Here is a 22840-nt window from a genome sequence, read left to right on the forward strand (position 1 = left end):
GCAGGTGCATCTTAGACCCCACCCCAGCTATAGACACAGGAAGATACACAATGCTTATCGTTTAAAGGGTCAGCTGTCTACGCTCCAAATGGTCACCTCTGAAAAACAGTCAGTTGAACTTAGAGATTTTGGTTGGGGCTGAATGCTGTTCACTTTTGTCACAGAGCCACTGAGTAACTGCACTGCTGAGCTGTTTGGAAGTGAGCTGCTATCTTCTGCTGACCCCTGTTACAGCTGTCATTGCAAGGTGAGTGCAGCAACACACAGGTTGGGATAAACGGCTGAAGGGTTCTGCATTAAGAAGAACTGGGCTTTTCCCAAGGCATCAGTGAGGATCCATGAGACTTGATGTCTGGTGCCATTTCCTTCAGTCCCCCACCCCTCAGGCCCTCCTGTCACCGTCATTTAATCAGACACAGACATAGCATCATGGCCATTGGGACTTCATGATTCTAAAAATACAACTGGCTAGATTTCTCCTCACCACCTTTCCTGTTTCTCTCTGATTTCAATTGCACTGCAACCAAAAATCTCGAGTTTGTGTCAGGGCCTTTGGTTTTTAGGACTATCCCCCTGTCAGTGGAGTTTATATACAATAACATTCACAATGTTACACCAACTGCCTTAGGAGCGTTTGATGGGCCAATATAGCAGGAGCTTTATTCAGTGTCTAACCCCATATCCTGGGGGTAACTGATAGCCACAGTGTAGAGGAAGTTTCGCTCAGTATCTAAACTTGTGTTGTACTTCTCAATGGGACAGTGTAGAGAGAGCTTTACTCTCTATCTAACTCAGTGATGTATCTGTCCTGGGAGTGTATGGTGGGGACAGTTGGGAGGGAGGTTTACTGTCAATCGATTTGGTTCACTAATGTCCTTAAAGGAGGGAAACAGCCATCCTTACCCGGGCTGGCCTACGTGTGACTCCAGACCCACAGCAATGTGGTTCACTCTTAACTGCCCTCTGGGCAATGAGGGATGGGCAATAAATACTGTCTCGCCAGTGACGCCCTCATCCCGTGACTGAATAAACAAACCCTGCGCTGTCCCTGTCCTGGGAGTGTTTGATAGGGACAATATAGAGGGTGCTTTACTCTGTATCTAACCCATGCTGTCCCTGTCCTGGGAGTTTTTGGGGATCCTGAGGGAGTTTCCTCCACATCGAATCTGTTCTCTGCTGAAAAGGTTTGATGCTGCTGCTGCTGCTTCGCAGATGCTTGAAGCATGGTGTGTGGTTAATGCTGTGGAACCTGTGGCAGATCAGATATGGTGCTGGTTCTTTACTGATAAACATCTTGACTCTCTGTCGCCAGAATCCAAGGGTGAAAGACCAGTGTCTGACCCCACCTACAGTGATCACATTCAGACTGTGTGACCATCGATAGACTGGAAGCAATCCATGTAAGATGTTGCAGGAGTGAAGAAAGTGAATTGGACTTCCTGAACGGCTGCAGCTAGGCGTGTTGTGGGGATCGCTGTGTGAGAGCAAGAATGTCATGTTGCTGAGTCAGGACAGGCTATACATCACTGACTGAACATGAACTCATTGAATGATGCAGTGTGTTTATTGCAGGATTTGACCTGGATCTGTATCCATCAGAGCTGTCCTTTACTGAGCTGCTCCATCTCTGAACAATTCACTCCAGCTGGTTCCTGCTGCCCAATCTGTGACGGTAGGATTATTCCCAATTATCCCTCTAACTCTCAAAAGCTTGACTGCCCTTCTGTTTATTTCTCCCCCCAACAATTTTTGTTCTAATTTCCCATTGTTCCCACAGCTTCACTCTGTATCTAAACATGTGCTGTGTCTTCCCTCAGAATAGCTCAGAAATCACAGGACTCCTGGCCAATGTCCAACAGGTTTATTTGAAATCACAAGTTTTCAGAACATAGCCCCTTTATCAGGTGAAGCGATGAAAGCTTTTGACATCAAGTAAACCTGTTGGACTATAAGCTAGTGTCACGTGACTTCTGACTTTGTTCTCTCCGGTCCAGCACCAGCACCTCCACATCATGGCTTCCGTGGGAGTGTTTAACAGGCTGCTGTAGGGCAGGGGCTGGGGGAAGGAGATGCCTGGAGTGTTAAGCACTGAGGGGCTGTACCATTTGGGGGACACGGAGCTCAGGCAGCGCTGCCCCTCTCTCATTGGCTCAGCAATCGATCACAAGTTAGGGATAGCATTCCAGACCCCGAGATCCAGTTTGACCTCGGGTCAGAGCCTAGGTCCCTGCGACCGCTAGTTTGCACAACCAGGATGCATTCTGGGTGACACAACCCAGCCTTGGCCATGAGGAAGGACAGCAGGAATGTAAACACTAAGAATTCCCACCTCAAGTCAGGAGTCTTGTGTCATTACAATATCAGGGCACTGATTGTAAGGTGTATTGTACAGAACCCTGAAGCAACATCAGCTTTATAAATTGAGTACAGAGTACAAAGCCGAGATATTTTGCGGAACCCAAATAAAACGGGTCAAACTCACTGTGATTAATGATCCAGACTCTGAGCACATGTAATATATGAGAGGTGAAGTAGGTCATTCAGCCCAACACGTTTGGCCCACCACTCAGTGAGGTCACGGTTGGTCTGATATCCCTCAATCCCATTTTCATGCCTTTTCCCCAGACCCCCGATTCTTTCAATGAAAAAGGAATCTGTCTGTTTCAGCTCGAATATACTTTATGACCCAGCCTTTTGAGCCCTCTGTGATAAAGAATTCCACAGATTCACTATTCTCTGAGATTATGCCCTGAGGTCTAGACCTTTCCCTAAGGGGAAACCACCTCTCCATATCTACGTCATCAAGACCCCTACGAATCTAATATATTTCAAACAGTTTGCCATTTTTATAAACTCCAATATCTACAAGCCCAACCCCTCAACCTATCCTCAAGACAATCCTTCCATAGCCGGGATCAACTTAGTGAACCAAATCTGAACTGCCTCCAATTTTAGTATATGTTTATGGTATTCTAAGTTTAGCCTGACTTGTGCCTTGCATAGTTTTAGCAAGATTTCCTTAGCTTTACACTGTGTTCCCTTTGAATTCAAAGCCATCATCCCATTTTCTTTCCTTATGGTCCACTGAAGTTGGATGCTGGCTGTTTATGTGTGAGGACTGCCAAATCGCTCTGTCCTGCAGCTTTCTGCAGTTGTTCTCCAATTAAATAATTTATAGTTCCTCTATTTTCACATTTCCCTTCATTATATTCCATTTGCCAAATTTTTGCCTATTCACCTACTGTGTGTGTAGCCTTCTGCAGACTTGTTGTATCTTCCTCACTACTTGCCTTCCTTGTGCTTTTATGTCGTCCACAAACTCGGTTGTGGTACAGTTTCTTTCCTCCATACAAGCCATTAATACATATTGTAAAACGTTGTGGCTCCTGATCCCTCTGGCACACTGCTTTGGACCAAACCAAATCCCCTCAAAGCATATTAAGCCTAGAGCCTAACTTCTTTTTATTTTAGAAGTTAATGTAAGGTGTTGCATTCTAAATGCAATTCAATTGGTTAAACTACTCGGCTCTAAGCCAAACACACTTTGTTCATATACTATAGTTTAAAAAAAAACAACATAAGAAAGAAGTACTTGGAATAACTTAACTCTGCTGAAAAACTTAACCAAATAATAGGTTATTTAACTACTAAACAGTTTCTAAGCCATTCCAATATAGTATCAACCTTTTGGCATACCTTTGGCAAACAGCAAGTTCAGAAAAATAGATTGCCTCAGAAGCAATTCTCCAGTCCAGGAGGAAAAATATTCAGAGAAAACAGAGAGAGAATAGCAGGGTGAGATGTACTGCATCTTCCAAACCCAACTTCAGAAGCTCCACAACAGCTGCTGTTGAAAATCCTGGTTCTGTAGGAGGTTGACCCTACCCATTCAGGCTGCTCCAAGTGTTCCAACCTTAGAAAAAAACCCAAGGCTTCTCAAACTGTTTGCTTTTTGGGCTTTGACACAGACCTCTGATCTCAACCTTCCTTCGTAAAAAAAATCCGAGGACAAAATCCATCCCTTAAAGCCATGGCAGCACCACTAGGTACAAGTTGTAACCTAAAATGCTTCCTTTATTCTGAATCTGAGCTCTGTTCATTACCCAATGCTCTATTCATGCATATTTACAACTCCTAACATCATGGGTTCTTATCTTATTAAATAGCCTAATGTATGGTACCTGACACAACACCTTCTGAAAATCCCAATACATCACACATACTGGCTACCTTTTTATCTATTCTGCCTGTTGCCTCCTCAAAATAATATTTGTCGAGCATGATGTCCCCTCATGAAGCCTTGTTAACTCTGTTTGATTTTATTATGCATTTCTAAATGTGCTGCTTGTTTATCCTTTCTAATAGATTCTAACATGTTTTCAATAGCAGAGGTTAAGCCAACTGATCTACAATTACCTGTTTCTTGTCTCTCTCCATTTTTGAATAAGAGTGCTATATTGGCAGTTTTCCAATCCTCTGGGACTTTCCCAGAATCGAAGGTTTCTTGGAAGGTTACTACCAGTGCATCCATTAGTTACTCCTTTTAGTATCCCTAGAATGTAATCCATCAAGACCAGAAAACTTATACTCTGATGACATTTAGCCCCATTATTTTCCCTTGTATTTTTCTCCCATGGTAGTTATTACATTTACATCCTCTCTGCCTTTTGCCCCTTGATTATTTAGAGTTTGTGCAATATTGTTCATATTTTCCATGGTGAAGACTGATACAAAGTATATAATTCATCTCCTCTGCCATTTCCTAGTTCCCCATTATTGTTTCTTCTGCCTCATTCTCTAAGGGGCTTGTGTTAACATTGGCTTCCTTTTCATATATTTAAAGAAGCTCTTGCTATCTATTTTTATAGTACTTGCTATTTTGTTAGTCATTTTTTGGTAATCTTTTTTACCTTTTAAAACTTCACCAATCCTCTGATTTACCAATAATCTTTGCCACACTGTATGTTTTCTTTTGATTTAATAATATCCTTAACAAAGGATGTGGAGGATGGTCAATAAGGGGCCAGAAACAGGAGTAATAGCAAGGTTCATGATTTCTGCCTACCCTTAGTGTAAAGGAAAACTTCACTTGACATCCAAATCCATGCTGTAGCTGCCCTGGGAGTATTTGATGAGATGTGCAGAGACAACCTTACACTGTATCTAACCAACTGTGTTCCTGATCTTACTGTTTCCCTGCTCAATCTGCAGAATGTGTGATTGAGGCTGAAAACCGGCGTGTTTCAGACGGTGAAACCTGGACCGATTCTGTCGATGAATGCATAACATGTTCCTGCAACGTAGGTTACGCACAAACTCGCTCCCTCCATCACAGTTACTTACTCTCTCCCTGTCTTGTAATTTCAGTATCTCTCTCTCTCTCTCTCTCTCTCTCTCTCTCTCTTTTTCTTGCTTTCTGTCTCTCTCTCTCTCTCTCTCTCTCTCTCTCTCTCACTTTCTCTTTCTCTCTCTCTCACTTTCTTTCGCACTCTTTCTCTCTCTCGCTTTCTCTTTCTCTATCTTGCTTTCTCTTTCTCTCTCTCGCTTTCTCTTTCTCTCTTACTTTCTCTTTCTCTCTCACTTTCTTTCGCACTCTCTCTCTCTTGCGAACACTCTCTCTCTCTCTGTCTCGCAAACACTTTCTCTCTCTCTCTCTCTCTCTCTCGCTTTCTCTCTCTCTCACTTTCGCTCCCTCTCTCTCTCGCTGTCTCTCTCTCTCTCTCTCTGTCTCTGTTACGATCTATCAGTTTCTCATAGTCTCCCACAAACACACTATTACCGTCCTTTCTAATGCTTACTTTTGTTTGGCCTGTTATAGCTCGGACACATTGAGTGCCATATTGAGGAATGTCTCTCTGTTACATGTCATGATGGTCTGATCAAGGTCCGTTCTCCAGGGCAATGCTGCTATGAATGCCAAGGTAACTGGGATGTAGGGTCAAGGTTGGGGTTTACCATTTGTCGCTGTGGGTAGAATGTCCCCTCTCTGGTGTGACAAAAATAAGGGTAAGCAAGATGACTAAACCATAGTTATATGGAGAGGCTGAATATTTTCCCTGGAATGCCAGAGGCTGAGGGGTGACCTAACAGAGGTTTATAAAATCATGCGGGCATGGATAGGATAAATAGGGTCTTTTCCCCTGGGGTGGAGAAGTCCAAAATTAGAGGGCATAGATTTAAGGTGAGAGGGGAAAGATTTAAAAGGGACCTAAGGGGCAACTTTTTCATGTAGAGGTTGGTGCGTGTAGGGAATGAGCTGGCAGAAAAATTGTTGAAGGCTGGTGTAATTATAGCATTTAAAAGGCATCTGGAGGGGTACATGAATAGGAAGGGTTTAGAGGGAAATGGGCCAAATGCTGGGAAATGGAAGTAGATTCATTTAGGATACCTGGTCAGCACGGACAAGATGGACTGATGGGTCTGGTTCCATGCTGTACAGCTCTATAACCCCATGAGACAAGAGTCGGGAGGAAAACAAAAACAGATAGCTTGACCATTTAGATGGTGAGTTCAGAATCTTGCCCACTTGTGGTACATTTCCATGCATTCACATTCATTAATACCCGCCACATTCATATTGCACTTCCGGTTTTCCTTTCCATTGAGAAACAAGATTAAAATCTCAACTAAGTAAACAGAGCAGGTGCCTGAATTGCCCCATTAGTGCCCATTGCCGCTCTCAGATTAGCACATTCACCTTCTCTTTTCATGGAGCCACATGTTCTCTACAACTCCTTCCTTGGTCAGTAAGTATGTTCTTCCTGAACCCTCCATCCTCAAATGCCCAGTCTCACAGCATATTCTATCTCAACCACAACCTTAGGGCTTCAAGCACCTGCTCAGAAGGTGAGTGATAGTGAAGGCATCTACCAGTGGGCTTCTTCAAAGCATTCAGAGATGGCCAGATAGAACTGTATATATGGGATTCCTTGCTCTGACATGGACCAGGCATCTTCTGCATCTTAGGCTTCTTGTTAGTCCACGATACCTTGGGTGATTACTTCAAGACACCTGTGGGTTAGCTTGTCAAAGGGGTGAGTGCCTGGTGGGGTGAGGGTGGGCTACACACAATTTGAGGTACTGTCACAGTCACATCAAGGGCCTTATCTGATTACAGTCCAAGGATTTGGCGCAGTCAGGCATTTAGTCATAAGTGATATTGGGATCTGTGTCCTTCCAGTAGATAGATTGGGCCAAGAACAGCCCTGCAGATTGAGTGCAAGCAATCTGCAATGACAGGTAGGTCATTTGGCGAGGTCCATTTGAGAGATCAATCCATTTGGGTGAGCCATGGTCAGTCATGGAGTGTATAGTTTCTCACATCAGGGGTCTTTCGGGGCAAGACCATGGTATTGGGGAATGGACACATCAAGCCTAGGAACGAGCTTCATTGCACTGGGTCAGTGAGGAAACAGCCACAGTGATAGGGGCCAACTAAGGATAATAGGGTAGAACCTCACACTGGGGACTGGAAGCTCTCCAGTGGGGTCTGCAGGGTTTGATCCAATCAGATCACCGTTACTCTGACCTCTACATGGGGAAGGTGTTGGCCCAGCAGCAGGGGCAAAATGGACCTATTTGTAGCGATGTAAAGGAGCTCAGCCCAAACTGAGGGAGGCGGAAGGCTCTTTGAGGCCACAGGGACAGCATTACACAATGGAACATGAAGAATGGAGAGAAATGTGTGCCACAAGTTGCTGTCACCAGGATAAAGTTTGAGTTTTTTCATGTTAGATCAAAAGTAAATTATACAATAACTTCACATATGAGCAAGAAATGCATGCGCAGTGGAGAAGTAAGTAACCATCTGCTTCAGTGGGGTGGAGGGCCCTACTTTGATCTTGTGGGGACATTTGCATTAACCATGCCTTCACTGATTTAGCATTGCTTTCCGTTTGCCTTCACTTTCCACTTCGTCCGGAGGACAGTAATTGTCAAAGCTTATTGATAACAAATTGTGTTCTGAAACAATCATAAACATTATCTTGTGTGTATTGATTGCTTCTTTTGTCTTGTAAGCTCTACAAATCTTCTTACATCGATAATCTTAAAGCACAGCCTGATGTTCCCAACAGTGTGTTGCAGTATTGCAGCTGAGCAAGAACATGGACTGTGATATGGGAGGGAGGATTTGGTGGATTATAGGTTGGACTCTACTCCCAGTGGAGCCCTAGACCGTGTGGGTGTCCCCTGTGCTATTGGATGCAGCCACATACCATAGAGCTGAATGTTGAGGCATCACGATGAGCTCCTTGGGAAGCCTCCACATCACCCTATGTGAGGGTGGAGTATTAAGCTTTATTGGTATGAACATGAGATCTCAGAGGTGTACCTTCAGTAATGTTGCATGACCTCTCTGCTTTCGCTCTCTCTGACCACTGCAAACTGAAATGCCCAGTGCAATGCACTGTGGTCTTGTGACCTTGCTCAGGAAACTGGAGAAGGAGACAGCAGCTACAAGAGCAGGAACTTCCTGAGGGAGACACAGCAAGTGAAGATCCACTGAGGAGTTGCAAGGAAATGGTGGAAACCAAGGCTCTGCTGCAGTTATCTACAAATCCCTGTACAACAGGGATGGTGAAGATTAAGGATGTCCCACTCCACCATCTCAGAGATGCCATCTGCTGAAAGAGGACATACATTCACAACGACTGGGTCACAATCCCATCCTAGTGGCTATCAAAGCTGCTCTTGATTTATATGCCAGTGGCTTGTTTTAGGAAGCGACTAGCGATCTCATTGGCACCTTGACACATCAGTGCATCTGGGATGTAACTGATGCCAGTTTCACCAGAGCTCACCTCATCATATGCTTCCCCCTTGTCAGTGAAAGCCAAGCAGTGACAGCATTGAAATTCTCCACCCATTGCTGGCTTGTCCCAGGGTCAAGGTAATATTATTGCACCCACATTGCTTTGGGAGTGGCCTATCATCAACCGGTAATATTTGAGAACAGGACTGGACAGGATTTTACTCTGCCAATGTCAAATAATTTGTGACTATCTAAATCACATTTCAAAGCTCTGCTTCAAATATTCTGAGAGCTGCCATGATGCTCACCCCTGCAGCATTGCAAGTGTCCTGCCTCTTTCCAGCGTGCTGGGCCAATACAGAGACAAGGAGAACCCCTTCAAACGTGGCACATGACAGCTTTTTAAAAAGAAAACGCAGGCAGATGCTCAATGAAAGATGCTGCTCACTCTTCCACCAGGGACAAAGTGAAACACACAGTAAGCTTCCTAAAGATGCAGCCTCATGCTCGGATTGCAGTGCTGGGGCCCAAACAGGGTGGCCCTCATTATTATGGTACTCTTCACAACTTGAGCTGTCAAGGAGCTGGGCCCTGGGTTTGGGTGAATACCCAGGATATGAATAAAATGGAGGATTGAGGATAGTCTTGTGATGTTGAAAATGAGGCAGATAATCAGGATATCAGCCAGGAGGAGAATCGAGCAATTGCAGAGCCTGAGAGCCTGGAGACAGCCTTACAGGTACCCATTTGCTGGACAATAAGCTGGCTTCAGAATTAGTTTGATTATTTCAGAAACTGCGGCTTATCCGTAGAGCAACCCCTCCTTAGTGCAAAGGACATGTCAAACTTTTTTGTGCCTTGGATCACGTGGGCTGTTATTTTCCTGACTAGTCTGCCTTGAGTTACGTTGCTAAAGGCCACATCCACAGTAAACACCGCACTCTCGTCAATGCTCCTGGTTATCTCCTCAACTAAAAACCTCCACCAATCATTTCCAAACATAACCTTCCCTTAACAAACCCAAGCTGACCACCTCAAAGTGCAGATGTACTCTGTTTTTCAGGATCATCTCTAAGAACTTCCCCACCATGGAGGTTAGACTGACAGGAGTGTAATTTCCTGGTTTATCTGTTCCTCCCAATTTTTAAATCATGGGATAATATTAGCAGTCTTCTGGCACCTCACGCATGGACAGAGAGGGTTTGAAAATTACTGCCAGCGCAATAATATCTCCTTTCTTGACCCCGTCAATAGCCTGTGCTACATCTCATCCAGGCCTGCACATCTGTTCAGTTTTAAAGTTGCTAAAACCAACAGAACCTACCCCCACCAACTCTCTCTCTAAATATATATAAATAATATGTCTAATATATATCTGTCATTTCTTCAAATAGTCCTTTGTCCCTCCCCCTGATGTCTACAATTGTGTCATTTTTTCTTTGTAAAGACTGATGAAAAGTATCCATTGAGAACATTCTTCCAGATCCACACCCCGACTACCTCTCCGCTCTCCAATGAGTCCTGCTCTTTCCCTAGCTATTCTTGTAGTTCATGAATGCTTTATAAAACCATTTGGAATTTCCTTGGATGCCACCCACCACCGCCCCCCGCCCCCCCACCAATAACCACTACTGCACCCCACATTTCTTATACTCCTTTGGGGAGTAGGAACTCTTGGTATGTGCCGGAAGGCTCTTACTTTACTATTACCCTAACCTGGTATCCCCACTGACTGGGTTGATGTGACCTGCAGATGCTGGAGAATCCGAGATAACAAAGTGTGGAGCTGGATGAACACAGGAGGCCAAGCAGCATCTCAGGAGCATAAAGCTGACGTTTCAGGCCTAGACCCTTCAGAGAGGGGGATGGGAAGAAGGTTCTGAAATAAATAGGGAGGGAGGGGGAGGCGGACCGAAGATGGATAGAGGAGAAGATAGGTGGAGAAGAGAGTATAGGTGGGGAGGGGATAGGTCAGTCTGGGGAGGACGGACAGGTCAAGGAGGCGGGATGAGGTTATTAGGTGGGAGATGGAGGTGCGGCTTGAGGTGGGAGGAAGGGATAGGTGAGAGGAAGAACAGCTTAGGGAGGCGGGGACGAGCTGGGCTGGTTTTGAGATGCAGTGGAGGGAGGGGATGAGCTGGGCTGGCTTTGGGATGCAGTGGGGGGAGGGGATGAGCTGGGCTGGTTGTGTGGTGCAGCAGGGGAAGGGGACGAACTGGGCTGGTTTTGGGATGCAGTGGGGGGAGGGGACGAGCTGGGCTGGCTTTGGGATGCAGTGGAGGGAGGGGATGAGCTGGGCTGGCTTTGGGATGCAGTGGGGGGAGGGGACGAACTGGGCTGGTTTTGGGATGCAGTGGGGGTAGGGGACGAGCTGGGCTCGTTATGTGATGCAGTAGGGGAAGGGGAGATTTTGAAGCTGGTGAAGTCCACATTGATACCATATGGCTGCAGGGTTCCCAGGCGGAATATCAGTTGCTGTTCCTGCAACCTTCGGGTGGCATCATTGTGGCACTGCAGCTTCATCCAGCTTCACACTTTGTTATCCCTGCTGACTTCCAGGATTCTCTGGTGCTGGTCCCACCCTTGGTCTTTTCGAGATGGCATTTCCCTGTACTCACACTATTTCCTCCTGGAATACATCCCACTGCTCTGACACAGTTTTATCTGCAAGTTGCTGCTCCCGATTCATTTGGTCCTAATTATATCTTACCCTTAATAAAATTAGCCTTTCCCCTGTTTAGAACTCCAGTTCCTGGCCCATCCTTCTCCTGTTCTGTAGCTTATCCAAAGCTGAACTGAGTTATAGTGTCTGTGTGGCTGCTTCAGCATCAGCCAGTGACCCCATTGCATTTCCTTCCACATCGTCGGGGTCCAGCCCTGGGATTCCAACTGGGGCCTAGGTCCTGGAGCCCAGAGCCATGAATCAAACTCATTTCTCTTCTTTTTTAATTTTTTTTAGTATTACATTTGTGGAAGGACTGTTATTCTGAACTTTTTTCTTTATTTTTCTAATTTATTGCTGTAATTTTGTACTTTTGGAGGTTTGTAATGCTGGACTTTTTATTTTCTTTTCCTTTCCCCCCCCCCCCCCCACCTAAGAATCTGCACCAAGGTACCTTTGTACCTAAGATGGCACCATAAACTTGTAAACTTTTTACTGCTCATGTGACAATAAAGCTAATAGATTCATTCATTAAAATCCAAAACGCTGCCTCCCGATACACCTTCCAGGCTCATTTGTATGCATTAGGTGCAGAACTGACCCCTCCCTCATTGAACTTTCTACATCCTGGCTAAAAATATTCACCTGTATGCAGGTTTAGAGTTTTGCTCCCTCCTAACCTTGCACACTAAAATGATTCCAGTTAACATTTGGGTCATTAAACTATCCCCAACAATCACAACCTCATTATTTGACTCAATTTAGTTTATTATTGTCACATGTACCTGAGTACAGTGAAAAGTTTTGTGTTGTGAGCAGTGCAGGCAGATCATGACATACAGATCAGAGGCTGTTTAGACAAAGTGAAGCATACAGGGTTACGGCTGCACACAAGGTGCACAGTAGCAAAATCAACATCGGATTTGAAATTAGAGAGGTCCATTCAGCAGTCTAATAACAGCAGGGGAAAAAGTTGTTCTTAAACCTCTTGATATGTGCTCAATCTTCTGTTATTTTTACTCCGCTCTAAAATGTGGTTGCAGGCTTGATGCAATATCTGTCTGTGACTCTGCTATTATTAGTCAACCACTTCCTTCTGCTTGGATTGTGAGAGGGTGATCCTCATACACTTTGGTCCATTACTATCTCGCAATTCTAATGTTCCTGAGATGTAACAGCGCTGCAGAGTCCTGACGGCTCCAGCATCCAGGTTCCCAGGAAATAACTGAGTGCACAGGAGATGTGAAGGGAGAAATGTGAATTTTGTAATTGAGGTGTTGGCACCTGGAGTAGGTCAATGATCACAGTCAGAATGGAGGCAGCAGCATGTTAGTTGAGCTGATGTTTATGGATAGTGGCACCATGGCTAGACCATTGAAATAGTTTCTCCCTTAATTAACTGACACCTTCTGAGTACAGGTCCCAGATTTCGGGCATTCTCATTTGTGATTATCAGACGCAGTGATGCACGTATGATGCACATTTCCACCCATAGACAGTGTTGAGGAACAGGACGCCTCCTGCTGGTCACCCATCTAATCCTGCGTGATCTCAGTGTGGCTCATTGTCCATTGCCAGCTAACCCACCCCTGACCTCAGATCATTCCCAGCTCCCCCAGACACGATCAGCTCACTGCATGCAGCCCAGTTAGTGTGTATGCCCCTGAACTGACCTGAGCATCGATCCGGGTGGAGAGGGACCCAGGGTTTGCCTTTCAGGAGATTCTCAAGGCATGGGGATTTAATTTTTTCACTGCTATCTCTGAGCTTCATCCTGTCTACAGATCCCCGGATTTCCTGCAGCTACCAGGGACAGAAGTACCAGTCGAACCAACACTGGGAAGTGGATGAATGTACCACCTGCACCTGTATCTCTGGGGAGGTTCACTGTCAAACCGAGCACTGCCCACCTGTTACCTGTTCATCGGTATGTTCAGGGAGGGGCTGGCACAGGGGTGGGTACTTTCTATACCAGAGCAGGAGCTCGGGTCAGGCCTGCCATTCAGAGAATTCCAAGGTAAAATCAGTACGGTCACCATCTCTGTACTTGAATTAGATTGTACAGGATAACAGATACCAGGTTGGGGGTGAATTACAGTCTGGAATCCAATCAAGGGCCTCAGGAGGTTTATGCACAAACTAACAGGTACCCAGGGGGTGGATTCTAGACTGGAATCTAATCAAGGGGCTCAGGACATTTACGTTCAGAATAACAAATGCCTGCAGTAAATGGGGGGGAGGGGGGGTGCGGAATTGGTGATGAGTAATGGGGTAGGTACAGAAAGTATGAGCTTTCTCCTTGCCTCGCACGCTCGCGCTCTCTCTCTTTCTCTGTTTAGGATGAGAGCCCAGTGCTGATCCCAGGAATGTGTTGCCCTCACTGCATCCCTCGCCCTGCCACTTGTATGGTGTTCGGTGACCCCCACTACCTGACCTTTGACGGAAAGATGATCCACTTCCAGGGGGCGTGCAGCTATGTTCTTGCAGAAGACTGTAAAGGAGGAGACTTCAGGTGAGTGTCTCCAACAGGCACCATTAAGTTGCATTGCTCTGAGAATGGTGTCCTGATATAGCCCTATCTGTATGTCTCTCTGTCTTCATATCTCACTTTGTCTTTCTCTCTCATGTTCTCTCCATTCCTCTCTTTCTTGCTCTCTCGCCCCCCCCCCCTTGACTGTACACTCTATTCTTCTGTCGCTAGATTCCTGTTAAACCCCCACCTCTGTCTTTCAGTCTCGTTCCCTTTCTATTTACATTCACTCTTCCTCGCTCAGATTTTTAATCTCTCTCTCTCTCTCTCTCTCTCTCTCTCTCTCTGTCTGGGCCTGTCACTGGCGCAATCAGTCTCTCTCTTTCTCTCTTGTGTGTTGCCTGTCTCTCGCTCTCTCAACATCCGACCTTATCTCCACAGTATCCATGTGACCAACGATGATCGAGGGCGGAGGGGAGTGTCATGGACCAAGGAGGTGACAGTGCTGATCGGGGACCTGATTGTCCAATTTCTCCAAGACTGGCTCGTCACGGTAACCAAACAGAACTTGCCATAGCTCAGTAACAGAGATAATGGGAACTGCAGATGCTGGAGATTCCAAGATAATAAAATGTGAGGCTGGATGAACACAGCAGGCCAAGCAGCATCTCAGGAGCACAAAAGCTGACGTTTCGGGCCTAGACCCTTCATCAGAGAGGGGGATGGGGGGAGGGAACTGGAATAAATAGGGAGAGAGGGGGAGGCCTCCCCCTCTCTCCCTATTTATTCCAGTTCCCTCCCCCCATCCCCCTCTCTGATGAAGGGTCTAGGCCCGAAACGTCAGCTTTTGTGCTCCTGAGATGCTGCTTGGCCTGCTGTGTTCATCCAGCCTCACATTTTATTATCATAGCTCAGTAACAGAAGGGTTAACAATGAGGAGCCTTATACTGAGGGTGGTGTGTAGTTTGAGGGGGAGCTATAATGGAGATTCTGCTGTTAAGAATGGGACATTACTGCAAGGCATTGGTTTTAACCTGGGCCTAGGGGCCTGTTTGATCCTGGGGTCACAGAATTACAATACGAACCCTGGTCTATGACAGCAGCTCATTCCAGGTTGAATTATATTGGTGTGAGAGGTTTACCCAGTCACTGATGTGTCATTCCGTAGTGGCCTGTCACAGTGTGAACTCTCCTCATTCCTGGTGCTTGACTCATCGTTGGTGTTGTGTGAATTGTCTGTTTGCAGGTGGATGATCTCAGCGTATCTCTGCCATTTCTCAAGGAGCCGTACATCTACATTGAGAGGAGAGCCAACAGCATCCTGCTCAACACGAACATTGGTGTGAAGGTGAGGGCCCAGTGACTCAGGCCCCCATCCCAGTTGCTGCACGGGCCTTAGAGAGGCATTAGCCCAAGCCATGCTTACTGGGCCATGAGGGCTGAGGGGAGAGCGGACAGCGATTGGGAGAACCCAGACCACCACCCACAGATTTCTCTGGCCTGTCAGCCAGGGTAGAAACCAGAGGGAACACTGAGATCGGTTCAGAAAGGGAAATGGAGAGGTAGCTGATGGGTTTGAAACAGAGTTGAAGATTCCCAGCTCTGTAGTTGCAGTGCAATGATATCTGTATCTGTCCTGAGGGCTGAACAACATTGTCTCAGAGAGCTGTGGAAAGCTGGGGATAAGGAACGGGACATGGTAACATTCCTGAGAATCACACTGGAAGACTTTGGGAGAGTACTTGGCATGTGCAGTGTGGTTTCACTTCAAAATCACCATTAAAAAGCATGTGCATTTAATAAGCCCTTGTCCCAGCATGGAACTTCCGAAATGACATTTAGTCAATTGTGTATTTTAATTCTGACCACTGTTCTAATAAGGAAAAGGAAACATCAAAATTGTGCACAGCAAGCTCCCAAGGACAGCAGTGTGATTATGTGTTTGAGATGTTGATTAACAAGAAATAATGGCCACAACACTGGAGAGAAAATCTCTCCTCTTCAGTGTAGCACCCTGTGATATTTTCTCTCTCTCGCTCGGAGGTTAGCAATGTAGCATGCCCCCTGTACTGCTCCTGCAGCAGCGCGGCGTGCCCCCTGTACCGCTCCTGCAGCAGCGCAGCGTGCCCCCTGTACCGCTCCTGCAGCAACGCGGCGTGCCCCCTGTACCGCTCCTGCAGCAGCGCGGCGTGCCCCCTGTACCGCTCCTGCAGCAGCGCGGCGTGCCCCCTGTACCGCTCCTGCAGCAGCGCGGCGTGCCCCCTGTACCGCTCCTGCAGCAGTGCGGCGTGCCCCCTGTACCGCTCCTGCAGCAGCGCGGCGTGCCCCCTGTACCGCTCCTGCAGCAGCGCGGCGTGCCCCCTGTACCGCTCCTGCAGCAGCGCAGCGTGCCCCCTGTACCGCTCTTGCTGCAGCGCAGCGTGCCCCCTGTACCGCTCCTGCAGCAGTGCGGCGTCCCCCTGTACCGCTCCTGCAGCAGTGCGGCCTGTCCCCTGTACCGCCCCTGCAGCAGCGCGGCCTGTCCCCTGTACCGCCCCTGCAGCAGCGCGGCGTGCCCCCTGTACCGCTTCTGCAGCAGTGCGGCGTGCCCCCTGTACTGCTCCTGCAGCAGCGCGGCGTGCCCCCTGTACCGCTCCTGCAGCAGCGCTGCGTGCCCCCTGTACCGCCCCTGCAGCAGCGCGGCCTGTCCCCTGTACCGCCCCTGCAGCAGCGCGGCCTGTCCCCTGTACCGCCCCTGCAGCAGCGCGGCGTGCCCCCTGTACCGCTCCTGCAGCAGTGCGGCGTGCCCCCTGTACTGCTCCTGCAGCAGCGCGGCGTGCCCCCTGTACCGCTCCTGCAGCAGCGCGGCGTGCCCCCTGTACCGCTCCTGCAGCAGCGCAGCGTGCCCCCTGTACCGCTCTTGCTGCAGCGCAGCGTGCCCCCTGTACCGCTCTTGCTGCAGCGCAGCGTGCCCCCTGTACCACTCCTGCAGCAGCGCGGCCTGTCCCCTGTACCACTCCTGCAGCAGCGCGGCCTGTCCCCTGTACCGCCCCTGCAGCAGCGCGGCGTGCCCCCTGTACCGCTCCTGCAGCAGTGCGGCGTGCCCCCTGTACTGCTCCTGCAGCAGCGCTGCGTCCCCCTGTACCGCTCCTGCAGCAGCGCGGCGTGCCCCCTGTACCGCTCCTGCAGCAGCGCTGCGTGCCCCCTGTACCGCTCCTGCAGCAGCGCGGCGTGCCCCCTGTACCCCTGTACCGCTCCTGCAGCAGCGTGGCGTGCCCCCTGTACCGCTCCTGCAGCAGTGCGGCGTGCCCCCTGTACCGCTCTTGCTGCAGCGCGGCGTGCCCCCTGTACCGCTCCTGCAGCAGCGTGGCGTGCCCCCTGTACCGCTCCTGCAGCAGCGCGGCGTGCCCCCTGTACCGCTCCTGCAGCAGCGCGGCGTGCCCCCTGTACCGCTCCTGCAGCAGCGCGGCGTGCCCCCTGTACCGCTCCTGCAGCAGCGCGGCGTGCCCCCTGTACCGCTCCTGCAGCAGCGCTGCGTGCCCCCTGTACCGCTCCTGCAGCCAAGCGGCGTCCCCCTGTACTGCTCCTGCAGCAGCGCGGCGTGCCCCCTGTACCGCTCCTGCAGCAGCGCAGCGTGCCCCCTGTACCGCTCCTGCAGCAGTGCGGCATGCCCCCTGTACCACTCCTGCAGCAGCGCTGCGTGCCCCCTGTACCGCTCCTGCAGCAGTGCGGCGTCCCCCTGTACTGCTCCTGCAGCAGCGCGGCGTGCCCCCTGTACCGCTCCTGCAGCAGCGCGGCGTGCCCCCTGTACCGCTCCTGCAGCAGCGCGGCGTGCCCCCTGTACCGCTCCTGCAGCAGCGCAGCGTGCCCCCTGTACCACTCCTGCAGCAGCGCGGCGTGCCCCCTGTACCACTCCTGCAGCAGCGCGGCATGCCCCCTGTACCACTCCTGCAGCAGCGCGGCGTCCCCTCGGTACCGCTCCTGCTGCAACATGCATTTTCTACTGATTCTGCACTATCTTTGAGCGTATTGCTTGGGTCTATAAATATCTGTTGTTTCACACAGGTCTTGTGGAACGGGAAATCTCATTTAGAAGTGAGCTTGCCTGGAACGTACAAAGGGCAGGTGTGTGGGCTTTGTGGGAACTTCAACAACTACCCCCAGGATGACATGCGAATTCGCAGCGGGCAGATTGTCACCTCTGAGGCAACGTTTGGCAATAGCTGGAAGGTGGGTCCCAAGGGCGACTGTGATTGAAGCTGTGTGTGCACGCTGTCACTTGTATGGAGTATTTGAAATCCAGCTACTACTAATGTAACCTTCACTGGTGGTGGGCAAAGATAGGATACTTGCTACATTAGCAGCCAGTTTCACGGCAGATGCATTCATTCAAACGACAGGAAAAGGACAGAAAGGGGGCTGCAGTGTGGTATTGTCACTGGGTGAGGAACCCAGAACCACAGGCTTATTGTCTGAGGGTGTGGGTTTGAATCTGTCCACAATGGATAGCAACAATTGAATTTCCTTAAAGAAGTCTGGGATTCAAAGCTAGACAAAAACTCACCGTGAATCCATTGTTGATTGTCTTAAAAACCCATCTGGTTCACAAATGTCCTTCAGGGAAGGAAACTGCCATCCTTACCTGGTCTGGCCCACACGTGACTCCATACCCACAGCAATGTGGCTGACTCTTGATGCCAGATTCAATTCAGGGGCAATTGGAGATAGGCAATAAATGCTGACTTTGCCATTGATGCCCACTCCCCAAGAAAGGGAAAAGGATAGAGCCCGCATCTTTGAGCATCCCAAAATACCCCATTTGCCAAATGTGGTCAGTGTGATAGTGTAGGAAGAATAGTAATGTTTTCAGAACCAGAATGTCTGCTTTAATGATGCCAGGTTACCAGGGAGATCTCCCCTCTCATTCAAAATGCTGTTTTGGGATTTGTATATCTAACTGAGGGTAAATGGAGCCTCAGTTCATTGTCTCATCTGTAATACGGTGCTTTCAGCTGTGCGGGATCCTATACAGATTGCATTGGGAATGTTACACTCGATTATATCTTCAGGAATCTAGAATGGGGCTTGAGCTCACAACCTCAGACTCTAAGGAGAAAGACACCATTAACATCAGACAGACTCGGAATGGAGTGACCAAAACACAAGTATCAAACAGACTCACACCAGACCAATGAGCTTTGTATTACGCGCAGTTACTAAATCTCACAGATCATTCACCCCTGAGAAAATGTGTGTCAACAGTCAGTATTGAGCCCATGCACATTGTTCACAGCTAATCTTTCAGGGAGTGTGGAACACCAATGCAGCAGGCCAAACTGAAAGGCGTATACCAAAGTAAAGGCAAGTAATTCAGTTTGAGAATAATTAATATTTCAAACATTAAGAAGCTTCAGAGGCAATTTTATGTATTTGATATGTACAGAATGGGTTAGGTATAGGGTAAAGCTCCATCTACATGACCGCTAATAAACTGTCCCAGGATAAATATAGCACAGATTAAATACTGAGTAAGTCTCCTGGTAAGATAGTTGTCCTGAACCTTCAGGAGTATTCCAGTGATCTTTAGACAATACTTTCTTTTCACTTGTGGAAGCCTAGTAGTGAAGCCCAGTGTCCCCATTTACTGTTCTGATCCCTGTCTGTTACTGTGCTCCAACATCAAATGCATCCTGTCACTAGACTTTTCTGAACCTCTGTGATTACCTTCTCTGCCACCAAAACCCCTCACCCTTTAACCCATCCCCCCCCCCAATTCCCATGGCACTGAACTAGGTTAGAGAGGCATCCTGGACTTTGAGGCTGATGTGTGCCCGATGTTGCCAAGTTACATTCACCATGTTTGTGTCGGTGTGTCATCCCTACAGGTACACAGTAACAACCAGAACAGGCCACAGTGTTCAGACGCAGAAGACATTGACCCCTGCAAACAGGCGGGTTACCGAGCTCGCAAAGAGGCCAATGCTAAGTGCAAGATCCTGAAGTCCAAGGTCTTTGAGCGGTGTCATGCAGTTGTGCCACCGGAGATGTTTTTCAGCTCCTGTGTCTATGACCTGTGTGCCTGTGGTTCCAATATTGACGACTGCTTGTGCGATGCCTTGGAGGCTTATGCGTCTCAGTGTCGAGAGGCTTCGCTTGTTCTGAACTGGCGATCACCAACACTCTGTGGTATGTTCTCATTTGTCTACTCGAATCCAGAGACCTCTTAACCCCACAACCCCCCCACCACCCCTCCCCCAACTTTCAAATGATTGGTGAAGGGTCAGTTCGAAGAGAAGGAGCGGGAGCTGCGTTCTCTCAGAGGTAGTTTGCTGATTCAGGGCCAGAAGTCATAGCAACTCATTTCACACGATGACTGACAGCCCCTCTGAGTGGGACTGGGTTCAGCCTGACCTCCCACAGGGTGAAAGTGACCTTGTTGACCTGATACTCAGTCATTTCTGAAGCACTGTGTGGGAGGCATTCTCTGGCATTGATCAGTGGAATGGGACTATGTGACAGAGTTAAATAATATAAAAGTAACAGGAACAGATAGTGAGGGAGCAGTTCAGTGTAACAGTGCAACCAGTTACTTTATGATTTGCCTACAGTGGGATGGATCAGGCATACTGCAATACAAGTAATCAACTTGCTAACTGGACTGTGCTCTTTCTGTCTCTGTCTGCAGCGGTTGGTTGCCCCTCTGATCGCGGTTACGTGTTTGATGAATGTGGCCCTCCATGCCCTAAGACCTGTTTTAACAAAGATGTTCCTCTGGGAGTGATTGATGCTCACTGCTTCAAGCCTTGTGTTCCGGGCTGTCAGTGTCCTGCTGGTCTGGTGGAACATGAATCTCATTGTATAGCACCAGAGACCTGTCCAAAAATCATCTATGGAAACCTGTGACTCACACAACTACAGACACATGGACATGTGCGCGCGCGCACAGACACACACACACAGACACACACACAGACACATGCACACACACCCCGAGTACATTCATAGCCAGTGTTTTACTGTGTAATATTGATAGGAGGAAACACTGAAATAAACAGGCCAAATTCATCCTGTAATGATGGCCAATACACTCTGAGGAGACCAGCTAAAACCAGAGAGACAGTCTCTTCAAACATATAGATTACAAAGTCAAGTACGATGGGATTCTCTGGCTGGTGATTGCACAATAGATATACAGAGGTGCTTATATTCATTTTCTACGTTCATTCAAGTCACAATGTCTGAGCATCAAGTCTCACCTGATAGTTCTTCACTGTGTTATGTAAATTAGATATTCAGTATTTTTGTGATTGTTAAGATTGGGAATCATCATCCTGTGGCACTATCCAATTAAAGACTGTCTAAGCGATTCTGTTTTAGTTTAAATGTTCATAGTGGGAATCTCAGCATTCCCAAACTCGGTCACAGACCACCTGGGCACAGATTAGATACAGAGTAAACTCGTTCTGCACTGTCCCATCAAACACTCCCAGGGCAGGAATAGCACAGGTTGGATATTGGGTAAAGATCCCATAACCTGGTTACGATCCCATTCTATTGCTCACCAGAGCTCTATTCATAAATTGTTTATTCCTGTTGCTGAAGAACATGATTGAATTAATGATTACCATGGAGGGGCATTATCCCAACATTCATCACAATAGTAAAAGTCCTCTCAGTAGGTCATGTGATTTCAGAGGATTTTAACTTCCTGAAGAAACACTAAAATACCTTCATCTTAAGTTGTTACTTAAAAATGAAAAAGAGGAAACACTCCCCCCAACGTATGGAGGGAAACAAAGGGATGGATATTGCGAGAAAGGCAAAAGTGGAAGGGAGACTAACTCCTCTACTTTTCTTTGCGTAATATTGAAGGATATATTACATCAACTTGAACAGACAGATGAGGCCTTGCTAAATGTTTCCTCTCAAAGTTGGCACCGTCAACAGTGCAGTCAACAATGTTCTACGGACGTACATGGAATAGTGTAGGTTAGATGGGCTTGAGATCAGTATGACAGGTCGGCACAACATCGAGGGCCAAAGGGCCTGTACTGTGCTGTAATGTTCTATGTTCTATGTTCTATGCTCCCTTGGGAGGGTCATCCTTGATTCTGTGCTGAAGACCCTGAAGTGGGCCTTGAACCCAGGACCTTTCTGACTCAGGCAAGAGTGCTACCACTGAGCCACACCTGACACCATTTTACTGACCTGTGAGGGTCCTGGAGCATGTGTGACAGACACAGGCTCTCAGTTGTTTGTAGGATCCGTCCATTACTAACAGTATGACCTATATTGAAAAGGTAAATCCAGGTTTGACCATCTTGGAGTGAGACTCTCCTCTGATCTGGAATTCAGATTTAAGGTGCAAAACTTATTCAAAATTATTCACACTTACATAATCACTGAGGAGTGTTGTTGTCTGATGTACACTCTGCAATAAAACTAAGTTTTTAAACCATTGTTGTCTGATATTGTCTCAATTTCTATTTGCATCACTGTACAGGGACTTAACTCAAAATGTGCCCTTGAGTTGTCCCTTGTGTTGCCTGAAATTCCCCTCCTTGTACCGGATGTTAGAAAAACCTACTCCCAAAGGAACAGAAGGAACATCCTGTCCAGACTTTTTCCACTACACTGATCACACAAGAATAAACTTCCAAGGCCCTGACTGACAAAGCACACTGATTATCAAGCCTCAATTTTCACATGGCCTCTGTCTAAACCGTGGCCAGTGTCAGCTGATCTTGTCCTCAGCATTTAACAGGAGGCTCCAAACCTGAGCAATTTATCTCAAGGTGATTTCAAAACAAAATTGAGAATCTCAACTTTGGGATGAAGCTCTGAGTCTCAGAACTTTTCAACACACATTCTTTAACATGTACTCAGAAGCTGTTGGATCCAGTTCCAACCCACCACCGACATTGTAACCACTTAGGAGAGAACCCCCACCCCGCCACTGTGACCACTCGGGAGAGAT

At 47.9% G+C, this 22840-nt stretch overlaps 1 protein-coding gene across 2 annotated transcripts in view; it reads left to right on the forward strand.

The window, feature by feature from the left end:
• The window catches only part of kcp (kielin cysteine rich BMP regulator), a 132099-nt gene extending 109778 nt beyond the window's left edge, over positions 1-22321 (forward strand). For both annotated transcript variants that reach the window (XM_059654530.1, XM_059654531.1), the window contains 11 exons: positions 165-247; positions 1573-1672; positions 5212-5300; positions 5819-5921; positions 13199-13341; positions 13754-13926; positions 14326-14437; positions 15131-15232; positions 17929-18093; positions 19749-20049; positions 20549-22321. In XM_059654530.1, coding sequence (XP_059510513.1) covers positions 165-247; positions 1573-1672; positions 5212-5300; positions 5819-5921; positions 13199-13341; positions 13754-13926; positions 14326-14437; positions 15131-15232; positions 17929-18093; positions 19749-20049; positions 20549-20766 — 1589 coding nt within the window. In that variant the 3' untranslated portion in view covers positions 20767-22321. The remainder of the gene's footprint in view (positions 1-164; positions 248-1572; positions 1673-5211; positions 5301-5818; positions 5922-13198; positions 13342-13753; positions 13927-14325; positions 14438-15130; positions 15233-17928; positions 18094-19748; positions 20050-20548) is intronic.
• The last annotated feature ends 519 nt before the right edge of the window (positions 22322-22840 follow it).

Source organism: Stegostoma tigrinum, chromosome 25 (assembly GCF_030684315.1).
Source record: "Stegostoma tigrinum isolate sSteTig4 chromosome 25, sSteTig4.hap1, whole genome shotgun sequence".
NCBI lineage: Eukaryota > Metazoa > Chordata > Chondrichthyes > Orectolobiformes > Stegostomatidae > Stegostoma > Stegostoma tigrinum.